Genomic DNA, 22,170 nt, shown 5'->3' on the forward strand with positions numbered 1-22,170 from the left:
TAAATAATTACTTTGCTAAAATAAATTATTACTTTACTAAAATAAATTATTACTTTACTAAAATAAATTATTACTTTACTAAAATAAATTATTACTTTACTAAAATAAATTATTACTTTACTAAAATAAATTATTACTTTACTAAAATAAATTATTACTTTACTAAAATAAATTATTACTTTACTAAAATAAATTATTACTTTACTAAAATAAATTATTACTTTACTAAAATAAATTATTACTTTACTAAAATAAATTATTACTTTACTAAAATAAATTATTACTTTACTAAAATAAATTATTACTTTACTAAAATAAATTATTACTTTACTAAAATAAATTATTACTTTACTAAAATAAATAATTACTTTACTAAAATAAATTATTACTTTACTAAAATAAATAATTACTAGGGGACCTCACAACACTGTTCAAATGGAACATGTGTATTATAACGACCACAGAGTTTCACCCTCAAATCCTCTTCTAAAATCATCTTTTAAATCATCTTTTAAATTGTCTCTAACTGTTTCACCGAAATAATTCCCTAAAATAATAATTTGTTCTGAAAAGATATAATAAAGCCTTAAAAGTATTATAATGGGGGCTCAGGAGCCTTTGGGGCGCCGGGGGCCCTTTGGGAGCCCGGAGAACCTTTCTTTAACTGAAATCTCATGCAACTCAACCCTCCATGCAACCCATCTCCCTCAAAACACTTTTCAGTCATTTCTCGTTAAATTGACAATGCTCTCCAAAACATCACTTGTGTATTATACAGTACATAATCATGGTATCTCCTCCAATTCGCAAAATCCCATTACCCCTTTTTTTTGCAAAGGTTAATCAAACATCTCCGATTGTAAAAGCATTAAAAAATTTTCCAATCACTAATTACCCCTTTTTTGCAAAAGCTAAACAAAAAAAAACCTGTCTGTACGTCAGAAAAACTTGTCCTTAATCAGCGTCGTAGAAGTATTAGCTATAGGACCGATATTGCGTAAATCTCTTGGCAAAGGTGTAATACCCTGTAGAATAGAATACCTACCAGAAAAACCTGTTTGGTACAGGGGCGTTGACAAAGGTGTAATGCCCTGTAGAATAGGACCGGTAGAATACCTACCAGAAAAACCTGTTTGGTACATAGGACTCTTAGAAGTATAAGGTTCTAGTCTACTAGCAAAGCTTGTTTAGGTAAATAATCACCACACTAGGCCTAAATACAAATCAACTTATGAAAGGTGATGACAATTAACCACCAAAAACAAAACAATGAACGACAAAAAATCAAATAAAAAAACATTCGGTACCTCCCATCATGAATCCACCAAACTAAAAAATTCGACAATTTGATTAATTTAATAGATAAATAAACCTTTTTGTGGAAGAGCATCTTTAGAGAAAAAAAGAGTTCATTTAGGCTTATTTGCTTTTAAGCATAAAAAGAAAATCCTAGCTTTCCACACACTTAAGTGACGTTTTTGTCGCAATGGCTTCATTTAAGCATAAAAGTTTCAGATAGATAGATAGATAGATAGATAGATTTATTTTCCATATATCAGTAAAATAATTACACAACAATCTACAAATCCCCACAAAGGCTCCATGGCCTGTAGGAGGGGGATTATGAAAAGATCAAATAAACATTAAACATTTAAACGCTTAAGATTTAAAACAATATAAACATAACATTAATATTTAAACATATAAACATAAGCATTTGAACTTTTAACATGTGAATCATTTGTTTCATAAAACGGAAAAAAAAAGAAAAAAAAGGAGAGTTCACTTAATAAGCTGTATAAAACTATAATGAAGCACATGATCTAAAAAAAAAGAAAAAAAAAAAAAAAAAAAAAAAAAAAAAAAAAAAACTATTGGCAGCAGGCAAAAGTAAAGGAAATTAATCACATGAAAACAAATATTTTTTTACTAGTCCCATTTTCAACATATTTTCAACAAAAAGGTTGCTTTCACCTCTTTGAAAATAGTTTTGCACTTTTTATCCTATATTCACCCATGTATTTAAATGAAGGTAAATCAGAGGTTAAATCAACATGCCCCAGGATATTCATCATATTCATTAAGTATCTCTGATTGAAAGTTAGCATTCATTGCATAAAATGCACGTTTGAGGACTTAGGTATCCCCACACCCTCCTCGTGAAATGGCCTCTATTGTAGTAGCTTAGGTGTAATTATACAATAGCCAACTCTCTAATGAGAATAGCTTTTGATCCTTTTTACCCCGATTAGCTTCATAGCTATTAGCCGGTTTCTGAGCAAGTGCAATTCCACTGTTATACAGTTTTGCATATTTCTCTTTCTTCCGTTGATGTTTCTTTATGGATTTAAGGGCCAAAGCTACCGCTGCAACCATGATATTTTACTGGATAAACAGCCTAATGACAATTTTGCTCTTTTTTTACGAACTACATTTTTGTTTAGGACCGCGTGTCATACCTTTCAACAGTTCTAAGCTAATAAGATACGTTGTTGGCCCTGTTGAGGCCAAGATTGCTTCGTTTTTGCACAACAAATTCTGAAACAAAAGAAAAAATCTTTAAATAAATACAATGCACTGGTGCCAATATGGCTCCATTGGCTGTGAATTAGGAGCAAGATAAACATACTATTTAAACACTAACTCAAAGAATAGGGGAAACACCTAAGAGTAGGAACTGCCGCCAGTTCGACAAAAAATTATTAACGTCATCTAGCGGTTGGAGACACTTGGCGTTTTTAATTGTAATAACAATAATTAGGGTAATTACTTAAATTAGGGTAGTAATAAGTCTCTGATCTCAGTTCCTGGCAGGAAAATGAATATGAAACTTGAAAAAATGGCAAGTGCTGCCAGACGCTAGATGGCATCAATAGTTTTTTTTGTCGATACTATCAGTAGTTCTCACTTTTATAAGTTATCCATACTCTTTGCACTAACTTTTAAATAGTAAATAGAGAGAAAAAAGGACAAAGATCATTCAGAGCCATTGCTGGCCCAAAGGGCGTTGAATCGACGTTTCAGTTGCTGGGTCTTTTTTACGGGGACAAGTAGCGAGCTTGTTGCCCAGCCTTGCTGGGCAACAAGGAACCGAACCCCGGTCCTCATATTGCCAGGCAGATCATCAATCCGTTGGGCTACGAAAGGTTTATATGGAAAGAGAGAGGAAAATATTTCCGTGATTTAAAAGAAATATATTACAAATCATCAGTAATTGGCACTTTGCCCCACACTTGCCCGTGATCTTATTTGCTACTTAAAGGAACATAATACATTTTGATTTTCATTCAAAAACCTAACTATCTGCAATTTGCGGTGCATGGATCGAAACGATTACCCATGGGCTATAAACGAAGACTTCCTGTTTGAACATACTTCTTTCGATGATTGCTTTTAATGAGTAGATCGAAACTAACGAATTTTGTATATTTAGAATTGGCACAAACGCAGATTTTGCTAGATGAATATACTGTAACAACACCTGGTATATCATAGTTATTGTTTTTAATCACAGGGATTGTTTGGTCTATTTGTGCAGACTCTTGACCCAGTCCTCTTTTAAAATAAGAGGGAGCCTGACACCCTCAACTGCCTGTTGTCTACGTTCAAAGATAAATATTCGAGTTTACTCCCTAAGCTAGTTTAGGACGAGGGATGAGTAGTCAAATATCAAAAGTTAATTTTACAGTCCTCATTTTCAAGTTCTTAATGACAACTTTTCGAACAAATATTTTTTGAAAGGTATTTCTCCCAACAAGAGGCGTTCCAAGGGTTGGTGATGCCCGGGGAAAAATTAATTACAGCACCAGCCTTTCGACTCAAATATAAGCGAAAAAAAAAAAAAAATCAAAGTGAAAAATTTGATCAAAGTGGGCAAACCCCCAGCTGCGGTTCCCGCAACAGCTGACCCGGTCCCCTCCTAGGGAAATGCTCTGTCCCAAATCCCTCTGTTTGGGCAGATTTGCATATTTTTGCAATGCGAAAGGAGCTGTCACACCACACTACCCGTTTTGCAAGCTCAATCGAAATAAATTCCCAAACTGAATGAAGGGTATGGGTTTTGCTACAATTTTAATGGGTATGTTTAAACAGATTTTATGCATTTTATAATCAGCGTAAATCTTTTAGCTTTACGTAGTGTTTCCAAGCTTCCTTGTTTTTAAGAATTTTAGCTACTACTGCCACGGCTTGCACTGCTTCGAACTATCTAATATTTAGTGTTGATATTCCGGAACTAATGACGTGATCAACCCAAATAACATATTTGTTGTAGTAGCAAGAAGATTTGACAACACGGACCGGCACGCACCCACTTTTTCTTCAACCTGTTCCGAACTATTCCTCTCTTCTTGCTTTTCAGAATGATTTTGAAGCTGAGGATTAGGTAGTGATTCACAACTATTGTTTATTGCACGTCGTCTCCGTTCAATCTGATATAAATGAGCTATTAGGCCCACTAGAACTATACCCAAGAGTCGCCTATGCCAGGACCAGGAGACCAAAACACCAAAAATTGTAACATATGCCAGGACCAGGAGACCAAGACAAAATAAACAAAATGCAAAAAAATACCAATTTATTAATGCTATACTAGGCTGTTGAGGTAATAGAGCTTGCCGGACAGAACTTGCACCCTTCCTCTCTCTCTTAACACCATCCTCATTAGCATGTTCGGATGGTCGACTCTCACCTTTGTTATAATCAGCTATGGGACAAAGATAAATATTAAAATCATCAATCTTGTGCACATTACTCAGAGAGCTCTTCAACGTAGCATTGTCTGAAAGAAATCTTCCTAAAAATAAAAGCTTTTGCTCTTTTACACTAGGGTGAGTCGGATGTTCCTCCCATATTTTGGTCTTCAGTTCCTTGATGCTCATTGACTCTGGGCACTCAAGACGAAAGGCATTTGCTTGATACGGTATAATAATATTTACCTTCATTAGATTCTGTGATTGAGCAAAATACCTATTCAAAAATGACTGTGGTCTATCTTCAACACATAATCCGAATATTGAACTAATATTTAGCTTAACCATTTTGTTGTTCTCATTCTGAGTGATTAATTTCTATGAACATAAGAAATTAATATGGTATTTTGTACATCTTTGGAATTAACTTTTTTATATTTGTTATCTTGTTTGAGAGTTTCGTCAAAAATGACATAATAAGTTCAGCCCATAGCAACCGAAAATTTTGACATTAAAAAAAAACAAAAAAACTTTTAAGCGAGAACAAATTGTCATTTGGAACTGATTCAGGAATGGTAATCATGAATCAAGAATGCCTGAAGAGGGAGTAGGCGAGTTTTCAGAGCAGGAAGGAAGTTTCTAGTGTGAGGGGATAGAGTGACTATCACAATATAGTGGTTAAATAGCGTTTTCTTTTGTGAAAAAATAGAAATATCATGGTTAAAGTGAAAGTAGGTTGGTTTGAATATATGTATATATACATAAAAAAGGGGGAAAAACAAGAAGGTGAATAAAAAGGGGCCTAGAATTCAAACCAAAGTTTGATTTTTCCTAGGGAGGGTCATCTTTTATTCCGGAAATGAATGGCTTGATTATCCTTAACAAAGCATTAAACTAATCCTTAAACTATCCATAACCAAGCATTAAATATTTAAACTTCCCTTGACGATTCAGGAGTTAAATTAAAGGTTGCTCCTAAGCCTTGCAGAATTATGTATATAACAGTAGAATAATCATGGTTGCCCATTTAGTGGCAACCTAGTAAAGAACGAACCCTAGCCCATAGCAAACAAAAATTAAAAACACTAAAAAATTTAAAAATGGCAAGTGTGGAAGAATCACAATTTGAGCCTGATTCAGGAATGATAAATATTATTTTGATTAATATTAATGATAAAAGTTCATTGCGAAAACTAACTTATTGGAATATATAAAAAATGTGTCGGATTGAACGACACCCTCAAAAATAACCTGGAACCCACAAAAAGGGTGTCGGATTGAAATGAAGACTGTACCGTAGGATTCACTCTAGCAGACAGCCCCTTCAGGAAGGATCTTGACCACAAGGAAACTCACAAGGAAAATGTGTCGGATTGAACGACACCCTCAAAAATAACCTGGAACCCACAAAAAGGGTGTCGGATTCAAATGAAGACTGTACTGTTGGATTCACTCCAGCAGACAGCCCCTTCAGGAAGGATCTTGACCACAAGGAAACTCACAGTTTCACATGTGGTGTGCGGTGATATGTCTCCTTTGTTTGAGTCTCACTTCCTTTTTCTTTCTGTAGCCACAAGTAGGGTGCTGAAACGTCATCATGATGTTTGCGGGCTTATTTGAAGGGAAATTGTTATATCTACCTGTTTTTTTAAGTTAATTAAATATGTTATTATAAACAAAATACAATTTTCGACAGAAACTGCGTCTTCACATACAAGATGGTATAACAGATGAATGATGTCATATGTTGTAGGGTTCAACCAGTGTTGCTAAAGTTTCGATATAAACTGTACCAGTTTTCTAACTAAAATTGTACCGCGAGAGATTAATTTGTACCATCTGAACAACAGGTTAGAATTTGCAGGTTAAAACAACTAAAATTTGAATAGATGTCCGAGTCAGAAAGGAGCAAATAAAACCCTAATGTACCTGAACATTTTCATTGTGCTAAAAAATTACCAGTTAAATGGAACTGAACCAGGGACTCTAAATTGTGCCAAAAATAGTACATTGCACCGCTTTGGCAACGCTGGTTACAACCATAACTGTTTTCTTCCTTCTATTTTTACAGCAACATCATGGATAACCCTGGGTTCCCCCTACGCAGACCGTTTTTGCGTGATCTGTCAAATTTTTTCCATTTTTGCTGCAAGTTCATACGTCACAACGGTTGCTTTAAAATATTTTACTGAGCTGTTGAAAATAGCATTCGTTATTCTGAATTGAAAACTTTGTAGAGCCATAAATTGCAAGAAACTGATCATGTTTATCAGAGCTTTTCCATTAGTATTTGACAAATAACATGAGGGATGTCCTTTTAGTCCATGATTTTAATATTTAAGGCCTGGGGGATATTTCTAGGGAAATAAGCATAGAAGATAAAAATTATATTTTTTGTTAGGCATAGCGAGCCTATGCTAATATAGATTAGCCTTTTGAATGTTTTCCTTGACTTCTGGAACTACATTTAGCCTAATCCTATGCATATGCTTCTCAAATATATTCTCGAAGCGCAGGTATTTTTTGCGCTAAAGTGAGACCTTGAAATCACTCTTTCAGATTTGTTATTGTATGTTGACACAGTAGTTGTTTTTTTTTAAAATTTAGATGGGGCTTTTGATTTTGAAGATTTCTGAGACCTTTTAATATGCAGAAGAATATAATATAGAAGATGATTTTGGCTTGGGTTGTAATATACTAGGACCGTTTACACAACATATCAGACGAAAACACCGCTTACATTGATTCTAGTATTCTGTTCTCCCTCAAACCCTGGGGTAGCCCAACATATTGGTTTTCTGCTTAGTAATACAGGATCCGGGGTTCAAGCTCAACTGGCGCAAGCCTGGATGACGGACTTGCCTCCTGTCCCAGTAATTGAAACGTTAATTTGACACCCTATGTGCCATCGGTGGTTCTGGAGGATTTTTATCCTATCTTGTTTCACTGTCAAATCCATCCCAACTCTAAAGTAAATGCAAGGATTTCTTTTCTATGTGTATGATTCATTTTTCAAATTGAGATGCCCTATTACTTTATCAGACAGCCTTTATCACTTTTTTGAGAAAAAACTGCATCTTTGTGCACAAGATGATGAATGATTTAAGGAATACTTTTTTTTTAATTAGAAAAGACGTAAACTCGGAATAGTTTTCTATCGATAAGACAAGATTAACCACTCAAAGTAAAGATTTAAGGAATACTTTTTTTTTAATTAGAAAAGACGGAAACTCGGAATAGTTTTCTATCGATAAGACAAGATTAACCACTCAAAGTAAAGATTTAAGGAATATTTTTTTTTTTAATTAGAAATAAACGAAAACTCGGAATAGTTTTCTATCGACAAGACATGATTGACCATTCAGAGTAAAGATTTGAGCAAAATTAAAAAAAGAAAAGAAAAGACGGTAACTCGGATCGAAAAATTTTTCCGAGAACCTCAGTGAGACGGCAAATGGGACAGCCAAAGCGCACATAGAATACAGACCATAAACTTTCCTCCACATATCTCACAGCTGCATGAAAGCGGCAGGAAAGTGGTGGGGCATTAGAAGAATGGAACAAAAGTTGACATAGGAAGGTGTTATACAGCCAAGAAGATCGCAGATAAGAATGGTTACTTAAGTCATTAGGGAGGGCTGTATCCCCTTTAGAAAAATATATTACGACTGTGGAAACGAGGAGGCAAATGGTAGAAAAATGTCGAGCAAGGAATAAATACCGGCAAGAAAATTTTCATGTATCAAACGTTAAGTAAGAGGAAACAGCGTGACACAAAACTTCGTCTCATTAATTTTACTTTCTCTCTACTTTCTTTACTTTTCCCTTCACTATTTCTAACCTCTCTAGCTTTATAATTCATACGAATTTAAATTTTTTCCATGTATCAAACGTAAAGTAAGAGGAAATATCCTGAAACAAAACTTCATTTCAATAATTTTACTTTCTCTCTACTTTCTTTACTTTTCCCTTTACTTTCTTTAATATTTACAACCTCTCTAGCTTTATGATTCAAACGAAATGACATTTTTTCCATGTATCAAACGTTAAGTAAGAGGAAATATCCTGAAACAAAACTTCATTTCAATAATTTTACTTTCTCTCTACTTTCTTTACTTTTCCCTTTACTTTCTTTAATATTTACAACCTCTCTAGCTTTATAATTCATACGAATTTAAATTTTTTCCATGTATCAAACGTAAAGTAAGAGGAAATATCCTGAAACAAAACTTCATTTCAATAATTTTACTTTCTCTCTACTTTCTTTACTTTTCCCTTTACTTTCTTTAATATTTACAACCTCTCTAGCTTTATGATTCAAACGAAATTAAATTTTTTCCATGTATCAAACGTTAAGTAAGAGGAAACATCGCGACATAAAACTTCGTTTCATTAATTTTACTTTCTCTCTACTTTCTTTACTTTTCCCTTTAATGTTTCTAACCTCTCTAGCTTTATAATTCAAACGAATTTAAATTTTTTCCATGTATCAAACGTTAAGTAAGAGGAAATATCCTGAAAAAGAACTTCATTTTATTAATTTTACTTTCTCTCTACTTTCTTTACTTTCTTTAATATTTCTAATCTCTCTAGCTTTATGATTCAAACGAAATTAAATTGTTTCTAGGTATCAAACCTTAAGTAAGAGGAAATATCCTGAAACAAAACTTCATTTCATTAATTTTATATTCTCTCTACTTTCTTTACTTTTCACTTTACTTTCTTTAATATTTATAGCCTCTCTAGCTTTATGATTCAAACGAAATTAAATTTTTTCCATGTATCAAACGGTAAGTAAGAGGAAACATCGCGACACAAAACTTCGTTTAATTAATTTTACTTTTTCTCAACTTTCTTTAATATTTCTAACCTCTCTAGCTTTATAATTCAAACGAAATTGGAACGTGGGATTACTTCAGTTTTAGAGGCAAAATTTGAATCATCATCAAACCATTCACAGACACATAGACTACAAAAAATTCCGGAGCCTTTTCTGAATTAGATTTCTTTCTTGTTAAAAGTCTCTAATCAATTTTCAGGGACTAATTAATCGTTTCGAAACAATTCCCAAGAATTAAACAATTTCACATACGAGCTGAAATTCAGATCTACTGACATATTTGATAGCACAAGCCACATTTTGCATCTAATTTACTATAAAGTTGTCCTATCCTTACCTAATAGTATAATTCATATGAAAAATAGTTCCTTCTCAGAACGCACAAAAAAGGTAAAACGCTGAGCTCTGGTAAAAATTTATTTCGAGGTATAACAAAACAATTCTATCGTCCTCCTCTGAATCCACCTCTGCTAAAACCACCACGGCCACCACCACCCCTTCCACCAAACCCACCACCACCACCTCTTCCACCAAATCCGCCACCGCCTCTTCCACCAAATCCACCCCTCCCACTAGATCCCCCTCTTCCACCGAATCCTCCTCTTCCTCCAAATCCACCTCTGCCTCCTCGTCCTCCAGGGCCACCTCTTCCACCTCCACGTTTTGCCACACGACCACCAGCACTAGGGAGGAATCTTTGAAGAGGTAACAACTTGGCTGGGTCAATGAAAAACTAAAAAAAAAGAACAACATTATTAATAGATTGATTACAGGAAAATTAAAACGGAAAAAGAAAACATATAAAATTGAAAAAAATAAAGAACAAACGCATTAGTTTATTTGAAAACTTTAACCAACAAAAAATAATGTAATATAATAATGGAACTCTAAAAAAAATAAGAATTCCAATAAATATTCAAAGATAAAATAAGAATGATTTTTACCAGGGAAAGCAAATTGGGAATTGAAAAATAAAAATTAAATACAATGGGTTTCCAAATTAATCAAAGAATTAAAATTAAATCGTCAGTTATGCCAAGGTACAAATCAAACAGTCCATCCATCATCCGTTTAAAAGCGAATAGCCGCTTGAAGCTTCTTCTGTGACACATTCTTTCGCTTTAATTACGTCTGTGATATTATCATTCATTTATCATTGACAATCAAGTGCTTTGACGGCAAAATCCCCCCCCCCCCGAAAAAGGAAATCAAAATAGTTTCTGAAGTGCTTTTTTCAATGCATATACGTGTGTGGTGTTGTCATTCACTTTTCATTGTCATTGGCAATCAAGTTCTTTGACAGCAAAATCAATCAAGTTCTCGGGCCTTTATTCCCCGCATGCCAAAACGACGTCAAATCCATCTCCCCCGCCACAAAAATTAACTCCAGCTTTGGCTAAATTTCTCCAACTTGAAGAATAATCACTAATAATGCAACAAACAAAAGTTGAACCTTAAGTATAAAAAGTTTACACCCATTCCAGGGATAGGATGGATAAAAATAATAATAATCAGTAAAATCATAAGATTTATAAAATAATTCATATTTATTGAGAAAATGAATACAATAATAAAAGGGTAAGAGATAAAGATTTTCCAGGGCCATTGCTGACGCATACAGCGTCGAACCGACGTTTCAGTTGCAACTTTCACTCTTAGATTAATAATTGAGAAGTACCAGAGACATCATACCCCTTTAGTAATCAACTTCATAGATTATGAGAGCGCGTTTGATACAGCCCATAGAAGAGCTTTAACGAAGGTCCTATCCTTGTAGGTATGCCAGACAAATATAAAAGTGATTAGGGCTGTATATAAGAACAAAACTGCTGCAGTTAAAGTAGCAAATTATGTTAGTAGCTGGTTTAGTATTAAATCAGGAGTTAGGCTGGGTTGTATTCTATTCCCAGTTATACGAATTATTTTTAAATACTTTGTCTTAAGGAACACAGCTAAGGCTATAGGGGAGCATAGAACCAAATGGGAAGGTAAAACTCTCTTAGACTTAGATTATGCAGATGTTTAAGGGTTCTAGATAAATAGGTTAGCCAACAAATTATTTTTGGAAGATTTTAAGAGTTCAGGATGCAAAAAAAGGCTTAAAAAATTAATGTTGAGAAGGCAAAGTCGCTTTGACTGGGAATAAATTACGTTGAAGCGGTGACGTTGGGTAACAAGAAGATCGATCAAGCCGAGATATGCACCTATCCGGGTAGTATTGTTAGGAAAGATGGTGGATGCAGTGAAGCTATTATATGTAGAACAGCCAAGGCCCAGCAGTTTTTTCACAACTGAAAAAAGAATGGAAGAAATATGGATTCAAGATTAGAACATTACAAGCTACGGTGATGACAGTGGCAAAGTATGGTTCTGAAGTGCACGGGGCGCTCCGAAAGACGGAGGAAGATTTATTAGATATTTGTCTACAGACTGTTTTGAGTATCCATCTGAATGACCGTATTCTAAACAGTAAGCTGTACGAAAAAATGGGGTCATCTGCTTTTTTGGGCTATAATGAGAGAAAGGTTGAGATGACTAGGACACGTTCTGGAGATGAAGGACGCCCAAAGATTGGTCTTTTGGGAAAACCATCTAAGGCCAAAGGGAAAGCAGGTCGTTCCGGAATTGGGTGGGAGAAAGCCGCAAGGAAGGATTTAAGCGAAATTGGAACTTCTTGGGAGGGTCTCAAGAGGGAGGCTATAAATAAATTGAGATGGAGAAGCGCGCGTAGCTGTGTTGGCCTCGAGTGGCTTGGTGCTGCAGTGAGTTGTTAGTAGTAGGAGTAGTAGTAATGGGATTTGTCTTTGAAAGTCATGATGCCTCTGATTATTAGCATTTGTCTTTGTATGTTTGGATTAGGACATTATTTAACTTGTTAATTCGATTTTCAAAATAATGGAAATTGGATAATCCAATCTATTTTTTCTTGGTTTGTAAATAGTAGGGTTTAAAGACACGAAGTGTTTCTGAATTCAGCTAAATGTGTTAACACAGCAAGCAAACTATAAACAGGATAATACAGCAAACTTCGAATACTTGAGACAATTTTTTTTGAAAGGGCTTTCAAGAGAGCCAAAATGATCAAACATATCCATCACGAAAACTCAAAATCTTGCGCGTTAATTAAATACAATTTGGTTAAAAAAATGTTCGGTTTAGCTGAAAAACACATACTTAAACAACCTTCACACAAATTTGATTTTAACAACATTATACATTACATCATTGTAATTAGAAAACTAAGCTCGAAACTAGCACATCAGGCTTTCAACAGCAATCTACCTACATCAGCTTTCAATCATCAGCTTCAATTCCAGTATAATTTTATTCGTCTACAGAATAGCTGTTTTCTAGGTGGTTTGGCCAAATTAAACTAGCCTTATTGAGAATTGTTTTCAATAAGAATTTTAAGCTATGCCATGTTTAATTCGTTTATAAATACTTATAGACATCCCTGTTGCCTTAAATACTCTTTTTTTTACCTACTCTGATCCCTTAGATCTCCTATTGTTCCTACATCAATAACAAATTTATAGATAACAGGTTTTTTTTTAAGATGGAATCAGGAATGTTATTTTATTAAAAACCAAAATGGCAAAGGGAGGCTGAAGGAAAAATTGAAGAAACAACTAAAAGTTTTGAGCAGAGTAGTCCCATTTGATCCCCAGAAGCCGGCTTGAAGGGGACCCAAGAACAGCGTGGCGAAAATCTTTGATGACGAGGTGGTAATAAGGAGAAAGGATAAAATACAACTGAATTACTGTATGTGGATTGTTGTTGAAAGCTAGATATGCTAGTTTCAGCTCCTTTTTGAAAGTTTTCAGCATAGTAACCCCTGGTCGTTGCCAAAATAGCATCATGTGCAATATAAGGATTCAAGCAGAACTAACGAAAAATTAAGGAAATAATTGAGGATCAAACAATTAAATAATAAATTAAGAATAAATAACATAAATTATTAAGGATATTAATGGAACCTACCTTTTCGTCTTTGAAAGACTTGGCTTTGACGTCTTCACTCAATTTAACCGACACATAATAATCCCTAAGTGTTCCAAAAATTTCATCTACCTTTCCAACCTGCTGTTTGTTTTCTAGGAATATGGGTGCATTGAAATAAGGTACATCTTCAATTGTACATTTGACAACTATGTCATTCTCGCATGGGTGCAAAAAGTGACCCATAGGCACAACCTAAAAAAAGACATCATTCAAAATTTTATTACAAAAGAGTTGCAAAAAATTAATAAGCAGTGTTGTCAAATTTTGCAAGATAGAGTAAATGTTTTGGCTTTGAAACATATCATATTGTACATTTGACAACTATGTCATTCTCGCATGGGTGCAAAAAGTGACCCATAGGCACAACCTAAAAAGACATCATTCAAAATTTTATTACAAAAGAGTTGCAAAAAATTAATAAGCAGTGTTGTCAAATTTTGCAAGATAGATTAAATGTTTTGGCTTTGAAACATATCATAAAAAATTTCAATTTTAATGGTTGTAAATCAATATATGGATTATATTAAAAACCCAGAATGGATTATTAACTTACTTTGAGACACATACAAATTCCCTACTTATTGTGGATCTATGTTTATCTTATTAAATTCATTAATATCAAATCTATCCACTCACCAACCCAGAATAATGATATTGCCAATACTTTTTCTTTAGAAAGCATCTAGAAAAGAAGAATTTAAATGCACATAAGAAAATTGTCTCTTTTTTTCAACGATTCTGAAAGAAATTTCAACTGTTTTTAATCTAAAAGAACTATACATACCCAATTTTAAAAAATTAGTTTGGTAAATGGATAGAACTGAATCTCAGCTATAGAAAAAAATTTCTTCTCTCATGGATGTATTAAACTGTAGAAGAGCAGAAAAAGAGCATACCAAAACTGACACAGGAAACATAAACCTTAAAGGACTATCAGTTAACACTTCCTAATTATTTTAGTGTCCTGCTAAGAAAGGTAAGACAAAAACTTATTGAAAAATGAAGGTATAAAAAAACATGGATGGCTATAATTTGTTGTAATCAAAACAACATGGAATTATGAATGAAGCAGATCCTTCCTGAGAAGTGGCAAAACCGCAGATTCAAAACTTAACCCAAAGCAGCATTTGTTGGGTAGAAGTAATTAAAATCATTTACAAGAATTTTGGGTTTTTAGCCAAGGGAAAGATATAATCCATGCAACAGCGTCTGATTCAATCCATCTGATATGCCAAAAACCATGAAAAAAATTTAAGTATTTCAATTATGTGTGTATCAAGTCAAAAAGTGAAATCACCTATATCTGCCTACGCAGCCAAAAAAGAGGCCAATCTTTTCGACTCAAAACCCTTCTATTGCTCAAATATCTGCTCCACGATCGCGGTTATAAAGTATAGCAATAGAGAAATTCAATTATGCAAATTTTTCGGAAGAACTTGATCCTTCAGGAATTACAATAAAACAAGTATTTGTTTTGATATCTAAAGACTTTGTGAATCTGCACAGTTCATTGCAATTACACCAACTGAGGGAGGCAGAAGGCATTTGTTACCCCGGATTTAAAAAAAAATAATACTATTTTTGGTATTTTCATTGAAAAATATCTTTTTTCTTTATTTTCATTGAAAAAATTTGCCCCCCCCCAACCTTTTCATGAATTGGCGCCACTGGTTCAGTGCAGAGAAATAAATAGCAACAAAAACCACACTACCTTTCAATCATAAACTCAAACAATAAGTAAAACAATATATTGTTTGCAAGACCGTGGAACTCAAACCTCAAATGAATATTTTGATGCTATATCCAAGGGCTGTCCTCATTAAAACACAAATGAATAAATATAAAAAGAAACACATTAAAATACGACCTTTATTTTTTTTTTTTTTTTTTAACAGTTCCAAAATCCTTACTTCAACAGAATTCAAACAGGACTTTGCTGAAGTGAGGATTCATTGAACTTTGTAGAAATGAGGATTTTGGGCTGTTTTTAAAAGAACTTAGTTTTAAAGGTCATATTTGAGGTTTGAGTTCCACTGTCTTACAAAAAAAAATCCCTATTCTTTGACCTGTTGTTTGTATTTATATTGCAGAGAAATATATATCATTTCCACAAAAGACGAGTAGAGACTGTAGATATCAACAATAGTAAAGCCACTGTAAATTACAGTAGCCACAACTATCCCAAACCAGTCAGAGGCAATAGGTTCCCCAATATAAAACCAGTGTAAAAGGAGATGTATCCTGGTTATTTTAAAACCCCTCCTTCTTCTCTCAAAACAGTGGTAAAAAGCGCACTTTTTTCTATTGTCACTCCCCTACCCCTTCACAATAATCCTCTGATCCCTTCTTTCAAAGGATTTAAACTTCAACTAAAAGAAAATCTTTTTCAACTTAAAGAAAAATAATTTACCTAATTAAATTATTTACTTACAGTTTCTGGAGGCCCTTGGTCATAGCCTCCTCCATAACCACCACCACCACCTCTGAATCCTCTACCTCCACCTCCTCTTCCTGAAACAGAAGAAAATTATAAAGGCAGAATAGAAATTATGCATCAAATATAGACAAGAATAAATTGATCAGTCTTTCACCATGAATCCATGCTTAGTGCTTAGGCTACAGAGAAGCAGTCTTTTGCAACTTCCAGCTTTCATCTTTCTAACATCTCAAGATGTTTCTTTACTTGAGTTCAGGCAGCAGTTGGCTGGTCTAAATATGCACAAAACATTAGTACTACATAAAGAGTGATGCCAAAGCAGGAAATTCAGCGATTTTTTCGAAAATATGCTATTATAGGATTTTATTTTACTATTTAAATGTATTAAGTTCAGTTATTACAAATATAGTTCAATGCTTTTATTCAGAAAAGGAAATTTTGCTTCCCTGGTCCAAGGGCTCCTAGAACTGCAGAGATTATCTTGATTTGGAAAATCTATTTTGGAGACCAATGTCTTGACATTCCATAGCAAATTTGAAAAAAAGTATAGAAACAATAATAATTTCTTTGGTAAAAATTATTTTGGTATCTGAAACGTGTCAACAAGTGCATATACCGATTTTTTCTTGGGTGTGTGTGGGGGGGGGGGGTAAATTTTTTTAACATATCAAAAACATTTTTATATGAATTTTGTAAAGTTTTTACAAGCGGGACCAAAATTCGGAGAAAAGGGGGGTTTAAAACTTCATGGATACAGCCTTTTGTATCACTTGTTTGCCAGTAAGTCGAAACAAATTCAGTCCCCCATTTTGTATACAAGTCCAGTGGACACTGTCCATCACAAATCAACCCAAAATCAATCCAATCTGTCATCCCTTAGTTCTATGACTAGTTCTATGGCCTTAGTTCCTCCCTAGGAATGACGTATGGACAGATGAATGATAGACTTATCTATCAACAAGTGAAATGACATCATTTTTATACAATCCTAATAAAGGGCTTATGCCAGATGCAACATTCTGTGGTATCAGAGCAATTGCACCCACTTCTTTATTAGAAGCAACTTGACTTTATACTCCTGACATTAATCAGTCCAAGGATGACACACTAGCCCAAAACCAAGGATCAAACTAAGGTAATTGTTTATTTTTTACTATGTTGGCTATTCTTGTTGGCAATTCCAAGGTATAAATGGCAAATATTAGTTCATTGTTAAATTGCTTTTTTTCAGATTGACTGAAAAACATGCTCAAAAACAGAAGAAAAATTGAAACAGAAAAATTTTATTATTTAAGAATGTGGATGAAAATAGAAAGAAAGATGTTTTTGTAATTAATTGATACTTCTTGTATTGTAAAATAAGAACTTCACCACTTTTAATCTTAATTTTGTTTACAGGGTAAGACCCCTAGTACTAGGACATATATCTAAATTGAAATATGTTTTTCCTAAATATGCACAAGAGGCTCCTGATGCAGGACACAATATATACAGCCTTGTTTAGTTGGGATTGGCTGATACTTAATCACTAGCTGATAAGCTTGTCATATTCTTATTGAGAAAATATTGCCAAATTAATTTTGAAAAAGTCAAATTTCTAGAGAGCCTAGTATATTAGAAACTTCTAAGCAATTTGACTGTTAAAGTGGTGATTAGCTGTCTGACAACTGTGTACCTTACCCTAAACCTGGGATTATTAGGGGGGGGGGGGGAATGTCACAAACATGACTATAAACATCACAAGGAAAAAAAGTAGAATTTAGCATATGTTGAGCTGATCTTTTAGTTCTACTGTTTTCTTAGACATTTAATATTAAAAAAAAATTATTTGGTAGAGGTCTAGAATAGTAGACATGCCAAACAAAAAGATAGACTATTTTAGATTGCTAATTTTATGTTTATTTTTTATAATTTGCTTGCATTTTTTACAATTCATCCCATGACCTCCACTAATAGTCTCATATCCATAGGCTACGTTTAAAAAGCTAATATAACTGATGAAAACTGAATCAAGACAGATAAAAATTAGGAAAAACCAAGGAAATTTGATTCATAAATACTTGCTGCATATTATAGTGAAAATTCCATATTTTTGGTTAGTTTTTATTTCTATAGCCCAGGGCTATATGAGGATATTAATGGGCTGGGGATGAACTGCCAATAACATGAACGAAATCATAAGAATGGACATAAATTAACAATCTAAAAGTAACCCTTTTTGTCTAAAGGCTTTTTCTGGCAACATTGTTGATCAACAATCTGTTCTTGCAAGTCATTGTTGTGTTCTAGTGTTCACTGTGTTCTAGTGACCAAAATAGGTTCTGTTATTCAACAATGTGGATGAAAACAACCTATAATTAAAATTGTTGTTTATCTTTTCTTCCTTTTTTTGAGAAATCCAAGCAGGATATTTTAAGGCTGGATATCATGTTTTTTTTTTACAATTTAAAAGAGAGAAAAAAAAAATTAATTTGTCATAAAGGTTATGTACATATAGTTAACTTGCTATGTTGCCTAAAATAAGACATATTAAGGCCCTTTCTTTTGAATTACCTATCGCTTTTCCCCCAAAAAGGTTCACAAACAAAAAAATTATAGGAGTAAACATGAGTTTAATTGAAAATAGTAAAACAATGTTCAAATGGTTTTGAAAATATTGACATTTATTTCCTCAATAGTAACAACTTCTGTTCTTGCAAAAAATTCTATTGATCAACAATTGTTGATAAACAAATGTGGGTAAATTTGGAGCAGTTTACTTTACTGACCTACAAATAAAACGAATATACCACTTGATGCCTTTTTTATACTCCTTCTGAATATAATAGTTGTTTTATTTGGAAATTCAACTTGAAGTCCTTTATGGACCCTTGAAGGTAATACCTTTATCTCTTATCCTTGCTATGAAAAAGGGTTATGCAGATTATATAATCTACAAGCATTGAGAGAGGGGGACTAGGAGCATATGTGAGTAAAAATTTGCCATGCCAAAATAAGGATGATCTTTGTGTTTATAGAGAAATGAGTTTTGAAAATTTGGTCATTGAATTATTGAATCAAAATTCTAGTATATTAGTGGCAATATGTTATAAATCTGTGTTTTCAACATTTAGAGAATTCCACGTGTGTTTGATGTCTCTACCAATTAATACAAACCTGTGTTTCCTTGCTGTAGATTTTAATGTTGATTGAATGGGATTTGTTGAGATTGCTGATCCACAGGTTTTGGGTTTTAAGAATAGTCTTTGGGCTTTTGGACTATTTCCAGGAATTAATATACCTATGTGCATAGCTAGAACTGATATATCCCTTATAGATAATATTTTTTCTAACCATAAAGCTTGGCAACCACATATCCTTGTAAATGATGTATCTGATCATAATGCTGTTTTTGGGTCCTATTCACTGAGTGTGTCCAAACCACACCTAATGGGTGCAGGAAAACAAAATGAGCCCTCAATTATTATAAATACTAAAACACTTTCTAGTTTTAAGTCATGGTTTCTACAGTTTGTCTGGTCTACTATTCTTAAGAGCAGTGAAGACCCTAATCAAAAAATGGGTCTTTGGTATCAGCAGCTAAAAATTCTTTTTGAGAAGTGTTGTACTTGTAAGTTGACATCATTAAGTTGTAAAGATGCTCCAAGAAAACCATGGATAAATAAGAATTTAATCCTTTGCATTTGTCATCAATTTTTTTAAGTGTATGCATATTGAAAAAAGTGAAGAATCTATTTCAGTTTACAAAAAGTATAGAAATATTTTAAATAGTGTTTTAAGAGCTGCAAAGCAAAATTATTATAATTCTAAGTTTGAAGAAATTGAAGGTTCCCCTAAGAAACCATGGCAAGTTATTAAAAGGGTGACCCCCAAGATGGTAAGTCTTATGTTATTAAAGATGGAGAAGATAGTAGTTTGTGAATATTTTTGAAATATTTGGTCAGACCTATCATCAAATATTCAGCTGCCAGTGGATATAAATTTTGAGAGTTTTTACCACCAGGTATTGATGTTTCACTTTACTTAAGGCCAACAAATTGTACTGAGGTGGATAATATTGTTTGTAGTAAGAAGTCAAGTTCAGCAGGAGGTGATAAATTAAATCTAAAGGTAATAAAATATAGTTCTACCAACAATCTTGGAAGATTTTGTGGGATTGATTAATTCTTGCTTTAAAGCTAGTATATTTCCTGATTGTTTTAAGACAGCAGATGTGATTCCATTATTTAAGGGAGGCAAGAGGACTAGTGAGTCAAATTATAGACCCATTTCAGTTTTGCCACTATTAAGTTGTATAATTGAAAAGTTAATTAATAATAGACTTTATGCAAATCTTGAGAAATTCAATATATTACACCTTAATCAGTTTGGTTTTAGGAAAGAAATGAATAAAGAACAGGGAATAGCATATTTAACTAGCTGCATAAATCAAGCTCTTGATAAAGGTTACCAAGTTGCAACTATTTTTTAGACATCATTGCTTTTGATCATTCTATAATTGTTGGAAAGTTACAAAGCAGGGTTTAGACAAGTCAGTTTGTTTCAAATTATAGGCTCTGTCCTATTTGTATAGGATTTCCTGGGCCCAAATATAAGCCAAATATAGTATTCGGAAGTCCTCAGGATCAGATCTGTAGTAGATGTCAAGGGATGCCTGGTCACATAAATTTGTAATTTCCTGAGTTTCTACATCTTTTTTTTTTTTTTCAAATATAAACTGTACAAATAGTAAAAAACAGTAAAAAAAAGGGACACACATGCTATGCCAATGATTGACTGATACAGGTAAAATACTTGAAACCACTCTTGTTGCTTCTGGGGTATCAATTTTGATATGAGGTAAGTTTTTCTCTTTGCAAGAGACTGCTCCATTCTTGCAGATTCCACCATCTGCTCTCTTTCACTTGTTCTGGACTTCACAGCTCCTTCTATCAAAGAAACAGCTAGGGCAATGTCTATGGAACTCTTGGACTCGGCAGGCTTCTTCATTCTGTCAGTCACTTCCTGAAGTAGAGTATCTGCTACTGTTCTCTTTTCTTGATCTGATGCTCTAAGTTTTTTCCTTTTGCTTTCCAGTCTTCTATTTCTGTATTTTTTGTCATGAACCTCCAGCAACTTCCTCTTGTTGTCCTCTTCAAAAGCTGCTTTCTCCTTCTCGGATGGCTCTTCTTTTTTCTATTCTTTTCATCCAGATATTGTTGATACCAAGACCATGTGGAACATGCAAGATTAAACAGCTCTTTTGCAATAACAAACAGTTCTGGTTTTCCAGAAGCTTGGTAAGTTCTGGGTACTTGCTGTCCTGCGCTCATTCACCAGACCAAAATAATGGCTCCAGAAATGATCAATTTGAGTAATGTCCTCACGGGGTCCAGTTTCTGTTTGCAAAAGCAGCCAGTCAGCCTGGGCAACGTCTGAGCTTTTTCCAATTGCAATATTGCGTACCACAACCGCTGTGTCTGCAATGCTTCTTGAATCCTTCATGTTGATTGGACTCAAATAGCGTAAAGCCTCTAAAGACCATCCTTATCCAGAGGAAATTTGTTCAAAATATGGCAAAAACCTGCAATAAAATATTTTCGCACATTGACATAGAAAACATTTCATAGTTCAACATTTCTGGTGAGAAATGTTCAGTCTTGGTCACGAAATCTGGAGTAAAGACCCATCTGCAAAGTGTCAAAACTAGTCATTTGATCTTTGAGTGCAGATCACGAATGAGAGGTTCTTCTTTCTGAAACAGTTGGGTGAAACCCAGGAACAGTTCTGCTGAGGCTAGAACAAACTTGAGTTGGGCCTTCATTGTCATACTTTTGATATAAGCCACAATCTTCAGAAATTTGGGAGTGGACAGAAGATTCTTCAGTTTTTTCTCTCTTGGCTGAAAATTCAGGAAGTAATCTAAGATTGCCAGCCACTGCTGCATGGTTCTAGCTAGGCACATCCAATCATTGGTTTGGGACATGCTTCATGAAAGCATTCTCTGGCACCCCCACTTTCTTTTGGCACTTTTGATAGTCTTCACAACATGCAGGACAGCTGTCAAAAAATGAATGCACAAGAACAACAAAGTTGGAACTTTCTTCTCCAAACACCTGAAGACCGTTCAAGAAAGCATTATGGATTATATGGATGTTGCAAGTACCAATCTTCAATATTCCCTTTCCCATCACTTTCTTTTGGTCGGCATTGAACCTGTT

The 22,170-nt window shown here is 33.9% G+C and overlaps 1 protein-coding gene across 1 annotated transcript; it reads right to left on the reverse strand.

Annotated features, from left to right (window-relative positions):
• Positions 1-9,942: 9,942 nt before the first annotated feature.
• LOC148939252 (uncharacterized) lies at positions 9,943-21,454 on the reverse strand. Its single transcript, XM_089106827.1, has 4 exons — positions 21,265-21,454; positions 15,965-16,044; positions 13,513-13,725; positions 9,943-10,264 (listed from the first exon to the last, which is right to left on the reverse strand). The coding sequence occupies exons 1-4, from the start codon at positions 21,452-21,454 to the stop codon at positions 9,974-9,976; spliced, it is 774 nt and encodes a 257-aa protein (XP_088962953.1). The 3' UTR covers positions 9,943-9,973.
• Between the last annotated feature and the right edge of the window lie 716 nt (positions 21,455-22,170).

This window comes from Artemia sp. Qi Xiang Cuo, chromosome 21 (genome assembly GCF_049724085.1).
Source record: "Artemia sp. Qi Xiang Cuo chromosome 21, ASM4972408v1, whole genome shotgun sequence".
NCBI lineage: Eukaryota > Metazoa > Arthropoda > Branchiopoda > Anostraca > Artemiidae > Artemia > Artemia sp. Qi Xiang Cuo.

Bases quoted from the DNA above. Each gene is read 5' to 3' on its own strand.
- LOC148939252 (XM_089106827.1), bottom strand. From the start codon at position 21,454: ATGAAGGATTCAAGAAGCATTGCAGACACAGCGGTTGTGGTACGCAAT. The intron at 16,045-21,264 runs GTACCCAGAACT...CTTCTGTTTCAG, and splicing joins GAATGAGCGCAGGACAGCAA to GAAGAGGAGGTGGAGGTAGA. The intron at 10,265-13,512 runs GTAGGTTCCATT...CTTTTTTTTTAG, and splicing joins AGTCTTTCAAAGACGAAAAG to TTTTTCATTGACCCAGCCAA.